This window comes from Numida meleagris, chromosome 4 (genome assembly GCF_002078875.1).
Source record: "Numida meleagris isolate 19003 breed g44 Domestic line chromosome 4, NumMel1.0, whole genome shotgun sequence".
NCBI classification, from domain to species: domain Eukaryota; kingdom Metazoa; phylum Chordata; class Aves; order Galliformes; family Numididae; genus Numida; species Numida meleagris.
Window position 1 is genome coordinate 61,834,098 of NC_034412.1, and position 24,105 is coordinate 61,858,202.

The 24,105-nt window shown below is 40.9% G+C and overlaps 1 protein-coding gene and 1 long non-coding RNA gene across 2 annotated transcripts in view; one reads left to right on the forward strand and one right to left on the reverse strand.

The window, feature by feature from the left end:
- The window catches only part of UGT8 (UDP glycosyltransferase 8), a 29,717-nt gene extending 14,325 nt beyond the window's left edge, over positions 1 to 15,392 (reverse strand). Inside the window, exons 1-2 of the mRNA XM_021397393.1 lie at positions 15,326 to 15,392; positions 10,460 to 11,283 (exon numbers count right to left, since the gene is read on the reverse strand). Of these exons, the coding sequence (XP_021253068.1) occupies positions 10,460 to 11,281 (822 nt within the window). The 5' untranslated portion in view covers positions 11,282 to 11,283; positions 15,326 to 15,392. The remainder of the gene's footprint in view (positions 1 to 10,459; positions 11,284 to 15,325) is intronic.
- Positions 2,546 to 8,009, forward strand: LOC110399159. Its single transcript, XR_002438938.1, has 3 exons — positions 2,546 to 2,583; positions 3,323 to 3,389; positions 7,178 to 8,009. It is a non-coding gene; the product is annotated as an uncharacterized LOC110399159 (long non-coding RNA).

Consider the following 24,105-nt stretch of genomic DNA (forward strand, 5'->3'; position numbering starts at 1 on the left):
CTGTACTAGGAATCAAACCCCGAATAGTTATAACCCCAAAACTGTGAAGAACTTGAGAGCACAATTCTCAAAATAAGGTAGTGAGTTCTGAATGGAACTTCAAAAAACTTCCATCAGGAACTCATGCAATTTCCAGCTGAAGATAAATGTTGGGGGTTTTTAGGGTAAGATCACTAAAAGAGAAGCTGATGTCAATAATTAAGTTAGACACACAGATGCATACTGGGACTTCCAGAATATACAAACAGCTGAAAAATCCAGGACTGGAGAAAGATCCACAGAAAGCACTTCCGTGAGGCAGGCCACTCTCTCCAGGCTTTCTCAGTAGGTAGCAGAGAGGCTCGCACCCAGGACAAGCTGGGATGCCTCACTGGACACCTCTCCTCTTGGGCCACTGGTGCTTCTGGCTGGCACAGCATGAGCTAGGGGGAGCTCAGCCCATGAGAAATACCTGAAGCCTGTAGGTCAGCTGCTCTAGCAAGTCTTCGGTTCTGGAACTGAATTTTGAATGTTGTTTTCCAACAGAATTTTGGTTTTAATCCAACTACAGCTTTATCCATTATATACTCAACAAAAGATCATCATCTAATAAATACATTTGTTGACTACCATCTTTACTTAAGTGATTAAATTCAACACATGCTGTGGTACAAAAACACTCAAGTGTGTCTCAGCTGCAACATTGTGCCAAACCCTGTCAGGTCTGTCTGTCCTCATGTTAACATTCATGAAAACTTGTACTGTTTTGGCTCATCAGGAAAGTCAGGCACTATAACAGTTTGGGCAAAACAGAAAAGCAAGTGACTGTGAACCTTCTTTTGAAGATTCCTACCAGTTGAGTCCGATCTCTGGTTTTCCTTATGATGACTGCCCAATCCTGCTATCAGAAGTTCAAGGAGGTACCAACTCACCTTCAGCTATATCCTACATCAGATGTGAATTCTCAACTCTTCTAAGATGGTAGTTAAACTCTTATGGGTCTCCCAAGAAGGCACAGCACTGACACAGACCAAACAAAGGCAGCTGGTCAACATTCCCTTCCTGTTCCCCTCCTTCTGCAGGTAGGAGGCTTTCATGCAGTAACCAACTGGCCTTGTGCCCAATTCGCCCCTTTCAGGCATTACACATTTGCTTTTACAGCACTCCCTCATGTAACTCGCGTACGCCACACACAGCCTACCTGATCAAGCTGCTGCTTTTTCAGTGCTAGCAGTATTTATTGCAGTCAGAGCTTAGCACAGGAGTAGCTATTACGACCTTGCCTTGTTCTCCTCTCTGAGTTCAGCTGGCTGTGCACAATCATTTCTCTAAGACACTACATTACGAAGGGTGAGGGATTTTGCATATAGATTGGTCTTTTATTTAAGTTCTCCCTGTGCCTGCATAGGGAGAATATAAGCACTTATTGATCTATGCTCTTCTATAGGCAGGATGGGGGATGGGGGAATAAATAAATCAAATAAAATAATCTTTTTACCATTCTCAGACAGGAATGCCATTGTGCCGACCCCACTATGTGAGCTTTGTTCTGTTTGGTTTGCTAATTAGCTATTCTTAGCAGGCTTGGATGCTAAATGCACAGCTGTGACTATAGAGTGAGGACCCAGCTGGCAGTAACCAGTGGTGCCTAATACTGAGCTTTGCTTCAGATAAACAAAGTACACAAGTACAAACATAACTGGGTTTAATAATCGAAGCTTTCCCTGTTCAGCTGCTCGATTCAAATGCGCAATAGCACAAATGTCTGTTCTTTGAAGATGGTTGCAAACCACCACCCTCCAATGGGGAGTACAGGCGCGCCATGCAACTTCTGCTGCAGAGCGCTGCTTAGGGCAGACAAAACCAGATCTATTTCAAAATAAATAAATAAAATAGCTCTATGAAACGGTCTTTAGAAACGAGATAATGATAAACGAACAGAAAGGTACACAGTTTTTTTAGTGACTTAACTTTTCTGACATCTTCTAAATAGTACTTTTCTCATGTGTGGTATTTAAATACTGTACTAGTACATTTTAACTTCATTTCAAATTTTGTTAAAAAAAACATTGTATCAGCAGAGGCAGTTAAAGGCCATATATGAAGGTCACACCAAAAGTAATGCCTCCTATTTGCTTCCATGGAAACTGCAATACATATAAAAAGCATAACACCGCTATTTAATAGAGCAAATTCTCAGCTACAAAACACTATTTTTCAAAATCGTCACCACTATTAGCTATGCACTTTCACCAATGATGAACAAGAGCCTGTGTGCTGCACTTGGAAAAAATCTGCACCAGTGGAGGTGACCCCACTGTCTCTACTGCCGCTGCTGAAACACACCACCCACTGCCTCATTCTCACATCCACAGTCTGGTCTCTAGAAACCTTCAGCAGCCATTGATGAACGTCAGTGGGTAACACTTTTTCTGCATGGAGGAATTCAACACCTCTTTGCTTCACACACACTTCCGTGTCAGACACCATTCTGTCAGCCTGCCCCTGTGCTGCCAATCTGTCACACGGCAACAACATGGGATGGAATACTGGTGGGAAGGTTCAACTTCGACTGCCATACCACCAACATCCGCTTCTGATATTGTGAGCCAACATCACAAAATAGGAGACACTGCTTTCAGAGCAGCCCTCTTATGTGCAGATTATATGACCTTAACTGTCACTCAGCAAACAGAGCCCTATCACATCACCTGAAGGCTACAAAATAATGTGCCTGTCTGGTAAAGCCAGAGAAGCATCATGACTTTAGGCAAAGCTTGATGTTTGGCTTGACTTGCCATTAGTTCACTTGTCACTTAACAACCCACTGCAGTATCTCCCGTGCCGAGCAGAGGACATGAGGCGCTGCCGCGAGCACCAGACTGCAGTGAGTGGGGCAGCTCACGGTGCCCTGACTCCACACATCCAGCTGCCAGCTGGCTCAGCCACAGCCCTTGGCTCATCTCCACAACATGCTGAAGGTTATTTTTCAGCTAGCAAAATTCCTGCTTTTTAAAAGCGTGCTGGTTCCACTGTATCAGGTTCTGCTCCGTTTTGTAACACCAGGCTCAGTTCAACTAACATCAGTCACATTCTTCCAGCCAGAACAAGATCCTTCCTGCGCTTCTTGATTAATTGCAGATTCTTTCCTCAGATACAAGTTGCTGTCCATCACCCACTTCTCTACTGGGAACTTGTAACTGAGTTTCATTTTCCAGTTCTGTCCCTCCCTCCTCTCCCTTCATTCTTTCTGTCTGAATTCAAACTGAAACTTTGAAAAATGAAACGGAAAAGATCATTTCTTTGGCAAATTCTCAGTGAGCTTTGTATTTGTCTTCCCTAGATGCACTGATGTTGGCTGACCTGCACCATGTACCAAGCGGTTAAGAAGCTGATACATCTCAGAATGAGTAAGACAATTCCATAAAAAATACTTGAATTATAAGAGAAAGAGTATTCAGGTTATAGCATCAGACTAAATTCCTCTATTTCTTGCTGTCTAGAGCTATCTTTAAGCTACTCTAACACTCCCAGTCACAAAATAGAACATAACCTCTGAACTGTTTTCCTGCAAGGTCTCCGAGCAGTGGTAAGTGCTCCACTGGCACATATTATCTAACAACTCTGCTGATAACAAAGTGCTTCTTTAATAACATTCGGCACACATTCAGCCCTGCTGGGAAACACATTCAGTGTCTTCCTACTGTTTCTCACTAATTTGGTACATACACACTGTCTGTTTGCCTCATATCAAGAATATGTTCTAAAACACCTCACGGAACTTTTCAATGTCTAGAATGCTGCATTTTATCATCCTTGACCTCTACTGCCTTTTCTCATTTGATGACCAGGACCAAAAGAATGTTTAAGCACATTTAACTTTGAAGAGGAATGAATTTCAGACTCAAAACACCGTTAAGAAACACAGCACTGCAAGCCTTTGTCTTTTGTCTGCCCGCTCTAGAGTTACAGCATATCCAATGAAGCCTCTGAGAACACAGTCTACCTAAAACTAGAGGTCAACCAGAAACTGCTGTGCAAGTACTTCCCTGATGCAACACTCTTCGTCAAAAATCCATTACTCACCAGGCCTTTGGCAAACACCCTGGGAAAGCAACCTTGCTTTACAAATGAATGAAAGAAAGGCAGCTGAAAACAAGAAGCTTGCCCTTCAAGAGAGGTTATCAAAACAACTGCATACTGACAGAGCAATAGGTGCAATAATGGTATCCTCAAATCCGGGGTTCCAATTAAAAATATTGTCGGCATTAACACAGAGGCACTATTTTTTTCTCTTTAAAAAAAAAACAACCACCACCAACTCCTCACATTCCTAAGCACAACATCCTCCAGAATACGTAAGCATGCACAGAAAGAATTATTATATGCAAACCAAGGTTATGGCAAGTCCCCTGTAATTTCAGTAGTTGCCTATGTAGTGGGAAAACTGTTTAAGTAGGAGGGCTTTGTTTTTTTGTTTTAATATGGAGAACTGTTTTTACTTACTCCACCTATAGGACATTACGTCAGATTAGATTTCCACAACTACAGTGACAAGAAAATAGAAGAGGAGCTGAATTTTAAATCTAGGCCTTTACATTACAGCTACTGTCCTATAAACCCTTCCATAAATCCACATTATAAAGTAATTTAGGCAAGCCATTTTGTTCTCCATTGCTCCAGTACAACACCTGTACTCCGTGCATGGCAAGAGAGCTAATTCTAACCCGCAGCTTTGATTTGATAATAACAAGTAGTTACTCACTTCTTATTCAGGTTGAATAGCTTTTCCCTCTGTCCTCCCTTCTCTCTTTTTAAAAATATACGTGCGCATATATGCGCTGTACATATAGGCAGTCCGCCATTGGCCCCTCTTTAACAGGCATAACATCAGCTGGCTTCCAAGTCTGTGTTTAAGTGGTAAGATCTCCTATCCTTTAATAAGAAGAAATATTCACAGCTCTGTTCATCTCCCTGGAAAAAGGAGGAAAAGAGTGCACTGTCAGGTTTACTGAGCCAGACTATGAAAGACTTAATTATTTCAGGATGTAAAACATGCTCGTAAATTTCAGTCATAAATATGCTGAACTTGGACACTGGAAAACTTACTGTACACCAAGTCTCGGTCACACGTGAATTGATCACCTGAAGATAAGTTTTTAAAGAGAACAGCATTATTTGGCAGATGGATGCCAATGGCAAGCTGAAGACGTATTAATAATTTTCTTAGCGCTCTTCAAAAGATCAGATAAAAATGTCTGAAGCCACACTGCTGAAGAGGTTGTGTGTCACCTACTCCAAGCTGCTAAAAAACACTGGGGGCGATGAAACCATGGGTGACAGTGCCCCTTCTCCTCCTAAGATGTCAGTGATCCCTACAAGTGACCCTGCCGCAGACTCAGATATTTCACTGTCATAAAGGATGGCTGTTACCTAAACCTAACCAGCAACAGGGTAAGTAAGTGCCCAAGCAGGTTATTAGCTGAACACAACGTACCCGTTTTACCTAAATAACTTTCAAGCAACTTAGACATCTGACAAAAAAATGTGGCATAATTACAAAGGTTTATTTTTTTTTTTTAAATCAATAACATTAATAATTAGTCTTGCTGCTCTTCAATGTCAGCCCTGAACACCCCTAACTATTCAGGCACGCTGTTCGAACTGATGCATGTTCCAAATACTAAAGAAAAGATACACATTTGAAACAAGATCTTACCTTTCATTTCTCTACGTGATGTTAGGAATTGTAACAAGCTGGCGAAAACAATCAGAGAAATGCAACTACCTCGTTATTTGCCCTACATACAGCTTAATCTTAAAAACTTGCACCTGACATTCGTGCACATTACCAGAGTAAATTAATTTTGTAAATTTGTACACTTCAATATAAAAGAGAATTAGAACATTTTAAATCAGAAAATCTTTTTATAGTAATAGCTTATACTAACCTTTTCTTTAAACAAAGGATATAGTCAAACACCTTCTGCTGCTTTTAACTCTCAGAATTCAACTTATGCAACACCCAAGTTCTGAGTCTTGCATTCTCCACTTTCAGCCTGTTCAATCACTTAAGCTAAAGAAATAACCACACAATATGACTATCTATGAACCAAGTGAACTTGACTTTTGATGGACAGCACAGGATTGCTGAAAGCCAGGAACGTGGACTTCTGTTCCTAACCTCCTCAAAAGGCTCAGTGTTTGCTCATCAGAGCGCTGGATGCCAGCTTACATATTCAGAGCACCTTCTTCCTAAGTTTACTGGAGATACTTAACTGATATCCAAAAATCACCATGGCATCCTCTTCCCTTTCTCTTCCTATATAGGTACATGCTGAGTCACATTTTGTTCCAAATTTGAAATGCATCAGTATAGCTGGAACAGACATTCATCAACCTAGCAACACTAGAGCATCTGAGACTGGAGATCATGACAGGAAAAAGGCACTTTTTTTTTTTTTTTTTAAGTGAATGTATCTGAGGACCTCAGACTACACATCCTTGTGCAGCAGAAGTTCAGTAGTCCATGGCAAGAAAGCTGTATTTGGAAATGTATTTCAAGGCCAAAATATATAATTATATGATACAGTACAGCGTTTATGTAGTGACCCATAATCTCTAACATCCTTAAAAGGCTTTTGGTCTCCATAGCTTAATAATAATAAACATTTTAAAAGAGCTCTAGAATTGCTTCACATCATCAGAAATTGATCATCAAAAGTAGCTAAGAACTTTTCTCTCAGAACATAAAAAGAGATGGTGCTATGTAACATGCGACAATCTACTGCTACAGTTTGCAAGAGCTTACAGAAACTGTCCTTATGAAATAAAAATCTGATCTAAGGAATGCCTTCCTAGTCTCCCACTAAATTTTAAAGGTAAGTAAATACTAGTGTCAGATAATGCTAGTCTAAATAAGCAACCGTCTGCAATACTTGAAAAAAAATGGAACTTTTTAGCAAAGACAAGTCAAAGGCACCAATTTGTTACATAGATCTAGATCTATTCAATAGCAAGATTAGATAAGAGATCTACAGAGAAGAGCAAATAAGTTACTGTAATTACCGCCTGATGACAACTATGGCTGAAAGGTTAGCTTTTACTTCTGAAATGTGAGCATTCTCATTTGCAGCGTAAATTTAGTCTACTCAGGTAGAAAAGAAAAACGAACTGACCTTTGTTTCTCTTTTCATAGCAACAGTAAACAGCATTCAGTCCAAAAGAAGTGCCTCAAGATCAGCACTGAAGAAAAGCAGGATATTACAGAGAGGAAGTTACGAACTTTAAAAGCTGTGCAGATATGAAGAAAAGCTCAACTCGCATTTCAGAGGGCATGCCTGATTTTAGTTTGTGATTTTTTCCATAAATGCTAATACAGATGACTTCAGGTACAACTGTATCCAAACTGTGAGATTCAGTGTTCAAGTGTGCCTATATAACTAATTGATTTAAGCAAGTCTTCTAAAACAATGTTTACCTTCTTTTCTTGCAGCCAAGCTCCTGCTTGTTTTCAGTGCCCTTTGCCCCTCCCTCACAACAGAGCTGGCTTTTCCCAATGCTGCCGCTTCCAACAGCCACCTCCTTTCTAGCCTTATTCAAGGACGTATCTTATCAGGCTGATTAATGCCTAACTATGTATCAACCTACTCACAAGATACAAATGCCACAGTAGAAGTCTCCCCACTGTTTCTTAAAATGTGTTACAGTAAATGCCAGTTTCATCCAGCTTAGCAGGATCCCCCTGAAAAAGTGTGATACAAAGGAGGCAAAGGAGCCTTTTACTTTTTAATTGCCACTGTCAGCTAACTAGAAAATACTCTCAGGTGACACCAGGAACTTACAAGTTTAAGTCAGCGATGACCCTCTGAGACTGATACTTGTTCTGTCTCCAACTTCTGACCCTTTACAGCTACGGATACCTCTGACCAATTCAAAATACACTCTTTTTACAGTTATCTATAGAAACCCCAGACTCTTTGCTACGCATGGGCAAGTTTTTATTCATTTATGCATAACAGTAAAGTCACATTACCTTTTTTTTTTTTGGCACTTCCTTGGGGGAAAGCAAAAGGTGGATCAGAGGCTAACGTTTTGAGGTGCTAGTACACACACTGCAATCAACCCAAAGTTTGCAGGCTGCACACAACAGCTAGGTGTGGTTGACTGAAGCTCCAATTACTACAGAGCTCAGCATTAACTAAAACTCATGCCCACTACATGAGGTAACTGCACGATGCTGTTTTCTGATCTCTGAACTGCAACAAAGACATGCCCTGTAAGTCCAGTTTCCTCCACGTGACGTGTGATGTGCGCAGTTAACAGATTGCTCCCACAGGGACTCCAGGCTGCCTGTACCCAAGCACCGTACCAGCACGGCGGGAACATGTTTGGCTCTGTACCTACCCTGTGAGTGGTCCAGAAGCTTGGCTACGTTTACTCTGGACATTCACCAGAGTGTCCCTATGAAACATGTAAAGTAAAGCTGTCCAAAAGGACCCTTATGTTCCCTGTTAGACTTCAAGTATTCAGGTAAAATAATGCTGCCGGTTTAGCACCCTCCAAAATATATCTGGTTTACGTGTACCAAAAGCATTTCAAAACCAAGCCAACACAAATTTTGCGGGGGCAATTGTTGGATTTACACAACCACTCCACAAACCTGAATAAAAATACTAACACAGATTAAACACAGCAAAGAGAGAGTTAGGTCCCCTCCTCTTCTATAGCATGGATATTCAGTACTTTCTGCTATGTACTACTTCAAAAGCTTTACAGCTTTCCTTCAAAGACATTGTAGGGAAAGCCCAGGTGCAAGGTCTGAGCAACTGTACAACAGAGCTACGCCCACCAGAACCAAACAGCAGCGTTACTGTGGCTGTTCAAAGGCCCTGACCTTTGTTCTCCTCATGGACTGCTCCATTGCTATTCTGCACCTTACCTCTTTAAGGCCTTACTTACTACCTGAAAACTAGAGCTTTTCAGTTTCATTTAGGAATTGTGATAGTTGCTAAGGAGAGAAACAATATTTTCTTTCATTTTCCCAACTAGAAGTAGCAGATCCTGGAGCTCTGCAGGGGACACTGGGCCCCAGGAGGAGCAGGCTGGACCGTGCCACCTCACTCCTGAATTCTCATTAGAGAGTTCATCTTTCCTGTGCAAGTTAGGCTACCTACAGAAACATCCTAAACTGTGCTGAGATTACACAAAGGCCACTTGCAAAATTTTTGCGAGGACACATCGGACAGTAGTATACCATCAGACAAGCTCCAGCATGTTCAGAAAGCCCAGACAAGTATCTGCTCTCATTCAGCTCAAATACATTTAAAGTTGAGCTGGGCAGGGGGAATAAGAGAATTGGTACAGCATCCCAAATCCTGCAGCATAAAGCAGAATATTGTCTGATGATTTCCCAAGTTGATGAAAAAATATATTGTTAGCTCTAGAACACTGATGGTGTAAAGAAGGAAAAAAACAACCTTCCAAGACTAATTTTCAAGGAAAAACAAAAAAAGAAAAGTAGGCCTGGCAGATTTCATGCAAAAAGCACAAGAAATGAAGGCTGAATGAGACATTTTTAGAAGAAGCAAAGTTTTGTTGAGTGCTGCAGATCTACTGATTTATCACCAAGTGATAAGTGTCTATTATTAGTCATCTCCAATTCAAGATCCATTTGTTTATGTACAAAAACAGAAGTGCAAATGACATGATTTTCTATGAAATTTTGTTCTGCCTGTGATACTCACTATTATGTTGCTGAACAAAGGCATTCTTGGCTATCAGGTATCAAGACCACATCGTACACTGAATTAATCAAGCTTAATTATTAATCTGTGCAGTCAGGATTTCCGGAGTCAATCCATCCACACTATTACTACATCAGTCTGAAACTCTGTACCTGATGGTAAATGAGTACACTGCAAAAATTTGTGTCTGAATACAGCCCTGGTGTTTATTATGGCAACTCAGAAAATCTCTATTTGATCACCTTTACACAGTTTATTCATGTACACCTAGTTTTAAAGCCATTTTTACCTATCAAACCAAAGGAAGCAAACTCCACAAAAACATTAATACTATGAAATTAGAGATGGCACAACCTATTAATGGGCTTAGTTAAGTACAAGCTTATTCACCTGTTCATTCCTGTTTTAATCCACATTTGGTTAAAAGTCACAGATGTAATTTTCAAAGTAGTGTGTGCTGCTTTTTTTCCTCTACCATACAATCAAGTACTTAACTCCAAAGAATACTTCCTGCAACCTCAAAAGTCTCATTCTGAATTTGCATCTCAGTTTCTCTCCCTGCCTCAAGCCAACTCCAGTTACTTCAAGGGTATATTCCACTGAGCAGCCACAAATCAAGTTTTAAAATTTCAAGATACTAGATCCCATTTGAAATTCACTGCTTAAAAACCGTCACTCATCATATGAAGTCAAACAGGTACCGCAGAAATTACTTTAAGCTCAGCAAACCTTACTTCTGGCAGAGGGCTGGCCGGTTTGGTTAGGATTCCTCCCACATAAACAACATTCGGTAGTGTTGGTCTTGGAAACTCCAGTGCTATATCTGTACAAAGCATCCACAGGCTGGATCCGTGAACCAAGTCATACATAGATCGTTCTGGCAGAACCTTGTGTTTCTGCATTATTCGTTCATATTTTGGCAGAACCAAAAAGCTGACTCCAAATCTTGAAATAAGATAAACAAAAGTATTTTTCATCCTCTCAAATAGGTTCATGTGATCTGTAAGTAGCGAGTTAAATTCTGGAACGTAAGAGAGGGGAGCTGGAGCACCCACTTCTGCTGGATACCAGAGGCCAGTGGAAAAGACGGCATACTTAACCCCTAAAAGGTGAGCTATAACAAATCCACACATCTCATTGGGATCTACCAGGAGCAGGTCAAATTTTTCCTGTCTCAGGGCACGCATGAGGTTTTGGTTGCCAACAATCATGTCACAGTTCTTTGAATAGTGGTCCAGGATGTCAAACAGCTCCAGGGCTGTCAGTCTCCCAGAGAAGATACTCCTCATCTTGGACTGGAGAAAGTCATCCGATGTGCTGCTGTTAAAGATCCCTGGGTAGCGCTGAAGTCTATAATGATTAGATGGAGGAATCTCTCTGCCCTCAGAGAGGAGAAACACTGTCTGGTGACCTTGGTCATGCAAGGCTGAGGCCAGAGTCTTGAAAATGTAAAGATGGCTTTCAAACATAATTGGCGGCACAACAACAATTTTGGCAGCCCTTGCTATCCCAACAGCGCTCCACAGGAGGATGAAAACTGGAGTGTACGGCTTCATAGCTGAAATAAGAAACAACAGCATTACGTCAACAGCAGACAGGTCGGTATTTTACCTGGAAATTTAAAAAAAGAAAAAAAAAGAAAAAAAAAGAAAAAAAGAAAAAAAAGAGTTGTGTTTTAACTCAGTAGCTATCCCCTTTCTCACAGATGTCTTTGCAATACTAATGCGGAAGAACAGTACCACAAGGCTTTAGAATACATTTGGTAGCATTCATTTTCCAAAAAGGTCTGCCTTCTTCCCCTCCTCTCTGTTTCATTCTGGCACAGAGAATAGATGAGACCTCTTCCAGCATGGATAACAATACAGCGCCTGCACTACATGGCAGGAAAACTGACAGAGAGAATGAGGTTAGTGCCCTCCACAAAGATACCGCATGCATTGCTTCTGCATTATACATGCAATCTAACAGCCACAGAATCTTGAAGTCAGCTCAGAAAGCTAGACCCTGTAAGATCTGGGATTGTACTCAGAAGCACAGTTGCATTATAATCATCGTAACATACTGAGTGAATTGAACATTCTGTAAGGACACCACACTGAAAGACCCAAAGGCTAAAAAGCTGTATTTGTTCGCCACTGAAGGATGCACAGGTGACTTCCTCTCAGCACAGAACATGACTATTTCATAGATACATTTCAGTCTTTCATCCCTAACTAGAACTTCTACAACAATTCTTATTGTTCACTTTGTGTTCACTGCTCTGAAACCCCCACCCTCCTACTGTTAACATGAGTACTTCTACTGTAAGTGCTTCTGCCAACCACAGCTTTCAGGCTGTCCTCATTCAAACTCCAAATTCTGACTTCCTTGATGCTTTCTGCTGTTTCATTTTCACATAAACCAATGAGAATTGAGCATATAATTTTTTTTTCCTCTACAAGGACATTGTTTTTCTTGTTTAGTATCAAAACTGATCAACACTGAGGTCAAAAGTTGAAACCTACCAGGGAGATGCTACCAAGAACCAATGTGACAACTTTAATCTTCCACAAATTACACTTTGCATTTGAGAACAAGTGAAATAAAAGGGAGTTAGAACCACATACATGAATATTCACATCAGATTCCAGTGAAGCAGGTTTACAGGTGCTGGATTCTAAACCTATTTAAATTCGCACTAACATAGACACTCAAACATGAACTCTAGTCTATACCGATAACAATATTGTTCTAAACAAAGGCAGTTCTTGACAGCAGCAGGCTTCTGAGGGACAAGAAAATAATTTTTGTTGTGAATAAAGCCTATAAAATACTGTACATCAGATGAAAGCAAAGCCTATCAGAAGCATGGAGAGCGAATGTCAGGATGCTCCTCAGTCACATTAACCCTCTTAGGATAGGGAAATGAGTACAAGCCAAACCAAACAATCTGCTCTTTTCTCGTGCCAAATCTAATCCATGTGGAAATGAGGGCCTGTCACAGCGTCCTTTATAAATAAGCAGCACAAGAACTAGTAACTCTACTAACTCAGATCCTTACAAGGTCAGGCTTGACCAGGCTCTGAGCAACCTGCTCTAGCTGTAGGGGTCCCCGTTCATTGCAGGGGTGTTGGACTAGATGACCTTTAGGGGTCCCTTCCAATTCAAACAATTCTGGGCTTCTATGATTCTATTCCTGTAACTCTCGTTCAACAGATTGCTTAGGATTTTATTTATTTATTTTAAATGCTATGTGGGTTACCAGCTCATCAAAAGAGCATCTTAAATGTATCACTACAATCTTATCTTGGACTTTCTGATAAATGTCACAGTTTTTTCCTACTCTAGCTTCTGCAACTGTCTTGATTTTGAAGCACAAAATCATAGAATCACCAAGGTTGGAAAAGACCTCCATGATCATCCAGTCAAACCACCCACCTATCACGAATAGTTCTCACTTAGCCATGTCCCTCAACACAACATCTAAATGTTCCTTGAACACCTCCAGGGTCGGTGACTCCACCATCTCCCTGGGCAGCCCATTGCAGCATCTGACCATTCTTTTGGAAAAGTAGAATTTCCTAACGTCCAGCCTGAATCCCCCCTGGCATTTATAAGCATGCAGAGAGTTCAAGTAAAGCTGCAAAACTACAACAAGGTACAGAGATTATTTACATTATCTTTCTCATGCAAAACTCTTACTGCACTTGAAGTCTGTTCCATACTCATCTTCAGAAAGCGTTAGCCACTACCTAGGACATAACTGACCATCACAAGAATACTACCAATTTGAAATAATTATTACCAGTAGCTGTCTGTCTTCACATGCATGCATGGAAATTCAAAAAAAGTTCATGAAGGCAAAGAGAGCTGGCTTATTTTGGTTTTGTTTTGTCTTCCCGTGAAAAAGCTCACTGCGTGACAAGGCAACACAAAATCTTATGGTGCCCATGAGCAGGCAGTAAAGAATAGAAGCACTGAAAACACATTGAGATCTCCAGAACACCAACACACCCATGGGCTGAAGTAGTGTTCTGGGAGGTGCTCAAAAAAGCTTCAATGTTTTGAGGCACAAACCTCAATTTTACCAAGATAACACTTCAGCGGAAGAGGAAGAAAATTACTTGCTGCAAATATTACCAGCAGCACTAATCTGACATCAGATGAGATTGAGTTGTTTGCTAAGCTGCCTCAATTAGAGTGTCAGGAGTTATCCTAAAACACCTTTTCCCCTGCAAGCAGCAGTAATCAAAAATATTTTAGCAATTCTATTTTTTTCTCCTATCAACTTCAAAAAAATATACTTTCTATATGAGAAACAGCTTGCCTCTTAATTTTTTTCTTAAAAACTGTTAAAGCTTTGACAAAAAGTGAATGATGACAATAACGTCAAGAAAAACAAGAGTCCAGTATTGCAATACTTAATTTTTTCCTTTGTTACATCTGCAGCAAAAACTCCTGACTTACCAAGGTGCGTTTAAAGCATTAAATTGACTTTTCAGTTCAGGCCTTTGCTTTCATTGGAGGCTCTCTATAAAACCACAGCACTCCGCAGAGCTCCGCTGGCTTCCAGGAGCTCTCACGGGAAGGATGTGCCCAGAGCGGGCGCTGTTGATCACTCCACTCACCACTGCACTCCCACCCACATGCTCACAGACTTCAGGCTGCAGGGGGCTGTACCAGTGAAGAACACAGGCCTGGCACAGCATCCACAGTTCGCACAAACAAGCCATGCTCAACTATCATCAGCAGCACTCTGCTGATCAGCAGCAGTGGAGGATAACGCCCATTGGGTAAGTTCTCTTCTAAATACAAATGCTTTATCAATGAAACACTCAAGAAAAGTGATCAGTCAAACTCAGAAAAAAACATTATTGACTACACTCCTCATGCTAGAAGCGTTCTCATGGAATATTAAGGTACTGCTTCTGCCAATGGTAGGGACATTACAAAACCGTAAATCCACTGGGAAATGTAGAAAGAGTTTATGTTTCTGAGATTACTACAAATCAACAGTAGCAGCAGCCTAAGCGTGAGCCATGATCCAACAGGCTGCCAGATGCAAGCACCCTGCGGTGTACTTTGATCTCCTGACCTGGTACAGGCTGGAGCACAGCATGTCCTAACAAACATCAAGATACAATTCTTAGCTCCAAGGCCTGTTCTCCACAGCTTACGTCACGTGCATGCAACCCAAAGCCATGCAGCATCACAGCTGCACTTCCTTGGGATGATTAGAATATCACACCATCTCTTCCCATCCCCGCCCTCAGTCAACAGCTCTGCTTTAAGTGAAAACACATGGAATGGTTTAATCTGCATGAAGCTCCTATACAGCTCTATGCTAGCTAACATGAAAATTTGTCAGTACAATTACTGACAGTATGGAAGATGAGTTTTCCTCACGCTGTGGTACCAAGGACTGTAGACGACACAATTCCCTAGATGCCAGCGACATGCAGTATCTTCACAGAGAGAAAAAAATATACGTACAGGAACTGCCAAACCACAGAGATACTAAACATGTGACAGTATTAGAGAAATGCCCATTAAGAGTCATTTTTACATTGGGAACAATGGTATCGATCTTATACTGCACTTGACCAGAATAAACCACTTACCAAAATAATCAAAAAGGATCAACGTCTGATGCAACTGCCTTCTGCTACTGGATCCTATATTAAAAGGAATCATCAGGTGTCCTTACAGAAAGGAGAAAAAAAGCTGAAGCCAAAGGATGACACATTTCTCCAAGACAGTTAATAATACTTAAAAAAACAAAAACATTTTCCACCTCCTGCCTAGGATTTGCCTTCATTAAAGAAGATCTTTTGGTGTCTAAGCTGGCATACAGTATGCTTTTATAGGATAAGGATATAGGTTAAGTATGAGAATGAGGAAGAAAAATATCTTTTTAATTTAAAAAATTACTGAGACAATTGCCGTTGAATTGAAACCATTACTACTCTTAAGCCAAAAAGCCCCCAAAACAAGTACAGTTATGGAGAAAAAGGATATTTATGGAGCAGCTTTATGTGAGTAAAAACAACTGCTGTCTGTAAAGGGTTTGGCTATTGGAAGAAGTTAAAGAAATACCAAGAAGTTAAACATTAAACCCATTCCAATGGCTTCTCACAAAGTTAATGGCCTACATGCGGTTTTTTAAATGAAAGAGAAAGCACAAGTTTTAATGGCCGCACCAGAAAACCAAGCTCCTACTCAAAGGACTGCTGCAAGGATGCTTTCAGCTGACCAGGAGGTCTAAATCCTGACTTAGTTTTTTAGAAGGCACATTCTCCTATTCATGCAGAAGGACAAAGCAGGACTGAGAACAGGAAGTGTGACTAAGCAGATAAGAAGTCAGCGTTTTACTCAAGACTTGATACAGGAAGACTTGGAAACAAAGAAATCAAGGAACATTTAAGTTTATACGAATTATGTGAGAAAAGTCTTCAAGATTAAGTGCATACTATAAAACTGAATGAACACTATGCCTGTATTTCAATTCTAAAAACAATTCTAAAATCACGTAAATTAATAATGTATGCAGTAATCAGTTGCAGCACTGAAAAACACACTGAAGGTAAGATTTTCTGCCAATCCTTAATACGCCAACCATCCTTTAACTAAAATTTAGACTTTTTTCCTCTGGTTCCTTCCACCGTCTGCCTACATACGTACTATTTCCAAATCTCACAGAAACACCCCCTTTCAAGGCAGCAATACAGTTTACAGTGGGTTCTTTACTAGCACCATCAGTTCTAGAAGCCAAAGAGGCTCTCAAGCACCTTAGCAAGTAGCACAACTTCAATTCAAACTAAGAAGTAGTGGTAAATACTCTTAAAAGTGCATAAGAGCCGTTTACTTTTACAAGTACCATAGAAAACTACACACTGTATAAAAGTAATAGTTCTTATTCACTGATACCACACAACGCTCCTCACTTCCAAAGAAGCAGATGAAGTTTACAGAGATGGAGTACAGTGATGGCAGTAACTTCTTCAAGACCCTTGCCCTTTTTCGGCCCTTCTTTAGATTTGCTAAGGTTTACCTGGGCAGTTTGGTCAGAAGCCTAGGACCTGTGCCTAGCAAGGTGCCCTTCATACCAAGCACCAGCACTGCACTGACAGCAAAGGAACAATCTTCCCAGCCACCGCTCGCTCTCATCTTACCCGAAGGTTTCCAATTACTCATTACAATTTAACAGATACGACTACACACTAAAAAAGCAAGCTTACCAACTAGATTTTTGCCTCCGCAAACCCAAGAGCAAATGCTGATTAGCACTGAAACGCATGTGTGAGTGGTAAGCCAATGAGGTGCAGCACATAAGTGTAATTACCAAAAAAGGGGAAATTTGTGATTTACACGCGCTTTGCTTACTGCAAACTGTTACCAGAGTTCAGGTAACACACAGATTATTACTTGAGCCTTTCTCTTCACTATCAGTTTGCTATACAAAATTCAGTATTTTAGAAAGAATAAGAGCCCTACTTTTAGTGTCATTAACTCTTCAAAATAACATATTAATGATCAGACCCAATTAGAACAAAAGGCAGAAAAAACAGGAAGCTTTTCTGGACAAAGAAATGAGGTATATTTTATCACTGAATAAAAACATTTAAGTTGCAAATCTGACGGAATTTCCATATTGGGAGATGCAGAGCAGGGGAGGTTGCTTTCTACCACTGCTGAAACGTACCACCCACTGCCTCACTGTGCTCACATCCAGAGTTTGGTCTCCATAAGTGTTCAGCAAGCACTGATGAACGTGAATGGATGTCATTTTTTTCCCCACATGGAAGAATTCAATGACAGAATATTGGTGGGAAAGTTTAACCTCTACTGCTATACCAGCAATATCCACCACTGACATTGTGGGCCAATATCATAAAACAGGAGGCATTACTTTCGGAGCAGCCCTCATACTAACCTCCACTATGTAAAATGGAATTCACAGCGATCGTAAGAACCTTAAATGAGCCAGCAAAGCGCCCTTGCCACAGAGACGGCTACTGCTCCCCTGGGCTACACCGGGCACAATGTTGCCAGGAGACGATCTTTCCCCTCTGCTCAGCACCAGCGAAGTCACACCTGGACTTCTGGGGCCAGCTCCAGGTTCCCCTGTATGAGAGACCCAGGCATACTGAGAGTGTCTGGTGAAGGACCACCAAGACAATCCAGGAACTGGAGCACCTCTCTTAGGAGGAGAGTCTGGGAGAGCTCACGCTCTTCAGCCTGGAGAAAGCCTAGGGGTGGATTTCACCCATGTGAACAAATATCTAAAGGGAGAGCGTAAAGAGGACAAAGCCAGGATCTTCCAAGTGGTGTCCAGTGCCAGGACAAGAAGCAAGAGACACAAACTAGAACACAGGAGCTTCTCTCTGACCATCTCACAAGAGAGACTTCTGTGCTGTGCGGGCACTGAGCACTGGCACAGGCTGCCCAAAGGCTGTGGAGTCTCCTCCTGGACATCCTCAGAAACCAGGAGAAAAAAAAACCACAGATGTACTTCACATAGTGGCACGCGAGTTCAAAAAGCAGGCTGCTGTTACCTGACACATGAGTTATGTTACCTGATTTTTGAAGTCCTAGTTCAGTACTGCCTATTCAAAACCCTATTGACGTTTACTTATTTCATGTGCAAATCTGTTTGCCTTAGCTGTTATTAAATACAGTTTTACAGATAAAATATGGTATCCAACCATCGCAGGCTTGTAAACATTTCACTTAGACAAATACTGAACCAAGCCCTACATAGCTGGTTGCATGACCAAAGGCCCTGTAAGCAAAGCATTTTATCATGCCCAAGATAACAAGGAACGGCTTAGAAAAAGCACTTACACTTAAGTGTAAAGCTGAAAGAGGAAGAAAATATTCCAAAACAAATAAAAGGTTCTCTAGTGCTGCTTACAGGATGATTCAGCAATAAAATACATGCAGCCAAATCAAATGTTAGCTCTATGAGCCACAAGCAGCCAGTTGATATTAAAGACAAAAATACAAAAATATACACACAACCACAATTGCAGTGAGTTCCTTAAATGAGGGAAGAGAGTGAATGAATAAAAGAATAACTCTTACTTCCTGTTTGTGATTTCCCCCAAGACCTCTTTTGAAGAAAAATAAATTCCAGACCCTCTCAGTTTTCTTCAAGATTTAAAACCAGTGCAAATCAGAATTAAACGTCTAAAGCTGGCAACTGTAATTACGTTCTCTGCCTATAATTCAGCTTGCTATATAGCACCTTTCCTGTAGGTAATATTATGCCATAAACCTTGAAGAGCTAAAGAAAAGCAGGCCCATACACTGACTTCAGGCAGCAAATTGCAGATTAAGATTAGAAAGTAACTGCTGATCAACAACCCACTTGAACTAAGAGATGAAAGCGTCAGAAATCTGTGGATGCACAGAGCCTTGAAACAGCAAACTACATTGTCTGGAAAGAGATTCTGATAAGAGGTATTGCAGAACCTCTGCATTTGTATTCTTAAGTTTTTCATATCAAAGATCTTGTAACAAATTACCGAGGTAAGTGCATACTATGACTTACTTCGTGTTGCAATGTTTTAGATAAGTACTAAGATTTGGCTTGTAACTACAAGTGTCTATTTCAACCAATTGAATAAATTAAGAAATTAGTGGAAATGATTAGAAAGAAATTGTGTGCACATAAATGGGGACGGGGCTTTTGCATTTGCTTTGAGCCGTTTCTTGAACTACTACATTCTTACCCAATGACTCAAGCATTTCAATGACTACCAGAATGTCACATCTACAGATGAGAGGAAGATTTACAGACATTCTGTTGTAAGCATCCATCACAGACTTACTGTGTCAGTTATGAGGGCAGCAAAGCAGTTACGAGAAGGGATTTCACAGACTCTGCAATTTATGAAGCCTTTTTCAGTAATGACTTTTTATTTGTATATTAGGTTTTTAATCAAATACAGGATTTTACCTGAGAGAGCTGGGAAAAAAAGCACTGTGGCAGAGGGGCAGTCTGACAGAATGGTGCCTGACATGGAAGTGTGTATGAAGCAAAGGTGTGGCACTGAATTTCTTCATGGGGAAAAAACGACACCCACTGACATTCATTGATGCTTACTGAACATTATGGAGCCCAACCAGTGGCTGTTAGCACAGCGAGGCAGTGGGTGGTGCTTTTCAGCAGTGGTGACAGTGACGTGAAAGACAGGATGCTCCAGATGGCCACGCACATTTTTACAAGCAGGGCACACAGGCTCCTGTTCATCGCTTGCAAAAATGCACAGCTAATGGTGGTGACTATGCTGAAAAACAGTGTTTTGTAGCTGAGAATTTGCTCTATCCAATAGTGGCTCTGTGCTCTTTGTAAATGTTGTAGTTTCCACAGAAATAAACAGGAGGCAGTACTGTCAGAGCAACTGAAGTATTTGCAAATACTAGTTTGGATATAAACTTCTTTGCTAAAATTTAGCGTGACTTCAAATTCTTCTGTAAGGCTTGGTCATGCCTAGATGGGGTGCAAGTACAAGAACCCCACCCTGTCTTGCGGTGGCCTAGGCCCAAACCTGTACCAAATGCCCCACACCAGGACCGGCCCAGAGCAGAGCAGGCCCCTTGCCTCATGGCTGCCAGCAGCTGCAGTATATCCCCAGAACTGGAAACAGCAGAGACAGCAATAGACCAGCTTATGTCAGGTTGGGTGCATCAGTGTGGACCTCATTTCAGAGTAAAACTGAGCATGTACAGATGTGTGGCAGTGGAACTGATGCGCCATTAGTACGGCACTTTCGTATACACATTTTATTTAGACCACTGCGTCCTCCAGAATCCTCAGGACAAAAAGGAAGCAGAGAGCAGAAACGTGAGAAACAAAAAGCAGGTTCCAAATCTCACGTACCTCCAAACGAATGCAAATTGTACCAGTGTGCAGATGGCTCAATTTCGTCCGCATCTGCTCTCCATATTATACAGTCTTTTCCTTGCTATCGTTACTTCACCTCCAACACCCAGGAAAATTACCTGCTGACTACATTCAGCAAAACAAAGTCACCTCTTTTGAAGTACAACACAAATATTCCTTCTGGATACATCTGACAGAGAGAAAAGTTATCTTGTTTTCTGCCAAACTACCTGTCCTCCGCACAGGTAGTTAGAACTCCCAGAAGATGCAGTATTTTGGTACCAAAAGATGAGTCCCTCGGCAGATCCACCTCAAGTTCTTAAGACCTTTCTTCTAAAGTACTGAAATCTAAAAGCAGTGTTTCTCAACCTATTTCAGCTGTTTTGTGCAAGAAAGACCACAAGCAGAAACGATGTTGGGACATCAGGGGAAGGATATTAACACAGAACCCAGCAGGTCACGCCGCATTTCCTAGGGACTCAGTGCTGGTTAAGATGCTGTTCACTGGCTCGAAAACAAAGGCCCAGCTCCTGCTATGACACTGTGTTCCAAGAACAGCCCTGGTAATAGCACAACTTATCACAACATGCTTCATGCTGCACGATCAAGAAGTATAGATATTAAGTTGAGAAAAATGAAGAAATCCTCTTTGTGCAGAGTAAAAAAGAAGAGGGACGTGTCACACCAGCTGGTGGAGACAGACATTGCAGCGCAGAACTCTGTAGCAAACCTGATGCAGCAAAGCCTATACCTATAGGCTACGATCATGCAAGCGTGAAGTTTGCCTCAAACAAGAGTCAGGGTATGAAACAACATAACCCTTGGAAACAAGCGTTTTATTGGGAATTTGTTCCAACTTTGATAATCCTTTGGGTGGACGCTTCATCTTTCACTACAGCTAGCTTCAGCTTGGTACAAGCTCTCCCTGGTCACGCCATCACATGACATCTAGGAGAACTGAATAATTTCTTTGTTCTGTTTGTGACTTCATCCTATAGCAAATAATTACATTTTAATAAGCCACACAAACAAAATCACAAGGGAAACTACAGAACAGTTGTTACTGCAGTGGGAAACATTAGAAGTTAAAATACTTTATGAAAAACGTTTTCCTCTTATTCAGCTCAATTAATTGAACTGCTTAAGATCACATGCAGCAACAACTTGTATTCCAACAACATCCAGAGTGGACGTTATTAGGTTGTTTTGGAACTGTGTGTATTTACAGGCAGGTGGGGTTTTGTTTTTTTTTTTTAACTGCTTTTTAGCTTTCAGATACGTGTGTGTTTTATGGAGCCTGCTCCAAACTACCTCCTAGTATTGTTCAATAGTAAGAATAAAGATGGAAGTACTATAACTAACTGCTTTTCTCTCTAATTTAATGCTGATAGCCTCTAATCCTAAAATTCTATTGGAATGAGAGAAGACAAAAAACTCAGGAACCTTCTGAAGTTGCGCAGACTGCACTCCCACAAGAGTTAAAAAACAAGACTCAAGATTTTTTTTTGCAGTAGCCGTATAGAAATTTTTAAATACACAAAGACTTCCCACAAATTTCTAATATCAGTAGTGGACTAAAACTGTATTATACCTTCAGAAAGGAAAACATCTAAAGATAAGGTTTGGGGTTTTTCTTGTTTCTGTTTTGTTTAATAAAAGTGATAAGATCCTGAGCGATAATCTAAGAATTAAGTACAATTGGTTAATTTACAAACATTAAGGAAAAAAATGAGACTTAAAACTAACAGCTGCAGAGAGTTTAGATAGAGATGACTTGCAGTTTCAAAGACCAAGATTCACAGAGGTCAGCGTAGGTGCAAAACAAATAAACAACAAACCATCCAGATGGGCAGAGGTGCACCAATCCTTGCCCACTGCCACTGGGCTTCGAAGACAGGATTATCTTCCACCACTTCTAGAAAGCAACATCCACTTTTTGAATACTATTACCGTGTAAAAACAAACACTGATAGTGGTTTACATCAACTATGTTCTCTTAACTACAGCCCTACTGCATACTATCAAGTTATTTCAATAGTAAATAGGTTAAAAGTTAAGGTAAAAATGCAATAGCTGTTAAATAAGTGAGATTACAATAATTTATTCGGAGTCTCCCCATCCTGAGTGTGCTTTCATGAAAATAAAGCTAACTGACAAATAAATTACATGCTTGCTAAAGGTAATTAAAGATACACCACTATGAATGGCTAAAGAGCGTAACGTAAAGCTGCCATACAAACGTGCTTGAGTGAGTTTCCATGCAAGCTTTCACAATGTTTATGCTACCACCTAGCTCGCTTACAAACTTTTAGACTCCACAAGCAATAGCTTCCCCCAACACCATGCTGGCCTACCCAGTCAAGAAACAAAAATGATCTAAACTTTCCCATCACTGATTACTGGAACTAACAACTTCTACAAACAGAACTTCCCACAAGCACTTTGCTCAATTTTTTTTGAGATATTTATTTGCCCAAGTACCAAACACCATACATACAAACACACTTCTGAAGATTCAGTTTCTTTGACCTCACTGAAATATCCCAGGACAAGAAAAAACATTCTTCCAGTGACCAGCAAGGCTTAATCAAGGATCTATTTCTACAATAAATCTTTATCTGTATTTACAGCACATTAGGATACACCTTCTATTTAGACAGTGGTCTAAATAACAAGTTCTCCGATGTCCCTCAGGCATAACAAGCTCAGCAGAAGAGAACCCTAGAAGAAAACTGAAGAGATTCAGATCTCATTTTACAGCAAGGTATAGAGTAGCAGCAAGATTTACGTGGCCTGTAGCTCACTTCACAGAGTATCGCTGCAGCACACTTCTTGCACGAAGAATCAGAATCACCTCTTACACCACAAGAGCTTTTGCACCCGGGGCCACTTATAGCCCACAGCCAAAAAATGCAGTTTCAGTGGATGCCCTCGGGACCATCAGGAGCAGATGCGAATGCCACTTCACAATCAGGTGGCAAACTGATAGGTACAATGGTTTAAAAAAAAAAAAAGCTGTGATCAGAATACACACTTTTTCTAGCTTATTAAATCCACCTTGTCAGATCCTCCCACTGAGCTTCACAGTCAAACCCCTCTGTTATGGAGGGGTGCAATTACTGGAGCCATTACTGGAGGGAACAGTGGACACAAACTGCAGCTTAATAAGCTGAGACAGGCACTATTTTTCCCGTTAGAAAAGTAGTATGACACTATAAAAGGTTATGAGAGAGGTTGCGGAATTTCCATCCTCAGATGTAGTCAGAACTTGGTTGAGAAAGCCACAGCTGACCCCCTCATATGTAGTCAATAATCCTACATTGAGTGGAAATTGGTGTAAGAACATCCAGTGACCCTTCTAGCCAACAGTTCTGTAATTCTGCACACCTGCTGACTCTGTAGGCGCCACGATTGGTTGAGTCCTTGATTCTCCCCAGTGAAATTGCTGCAGAGGTGTTGCTATCTGCAGTGCACGCTCTACCCTGAGTACTGTCCCTTACGAGATCTTCAATG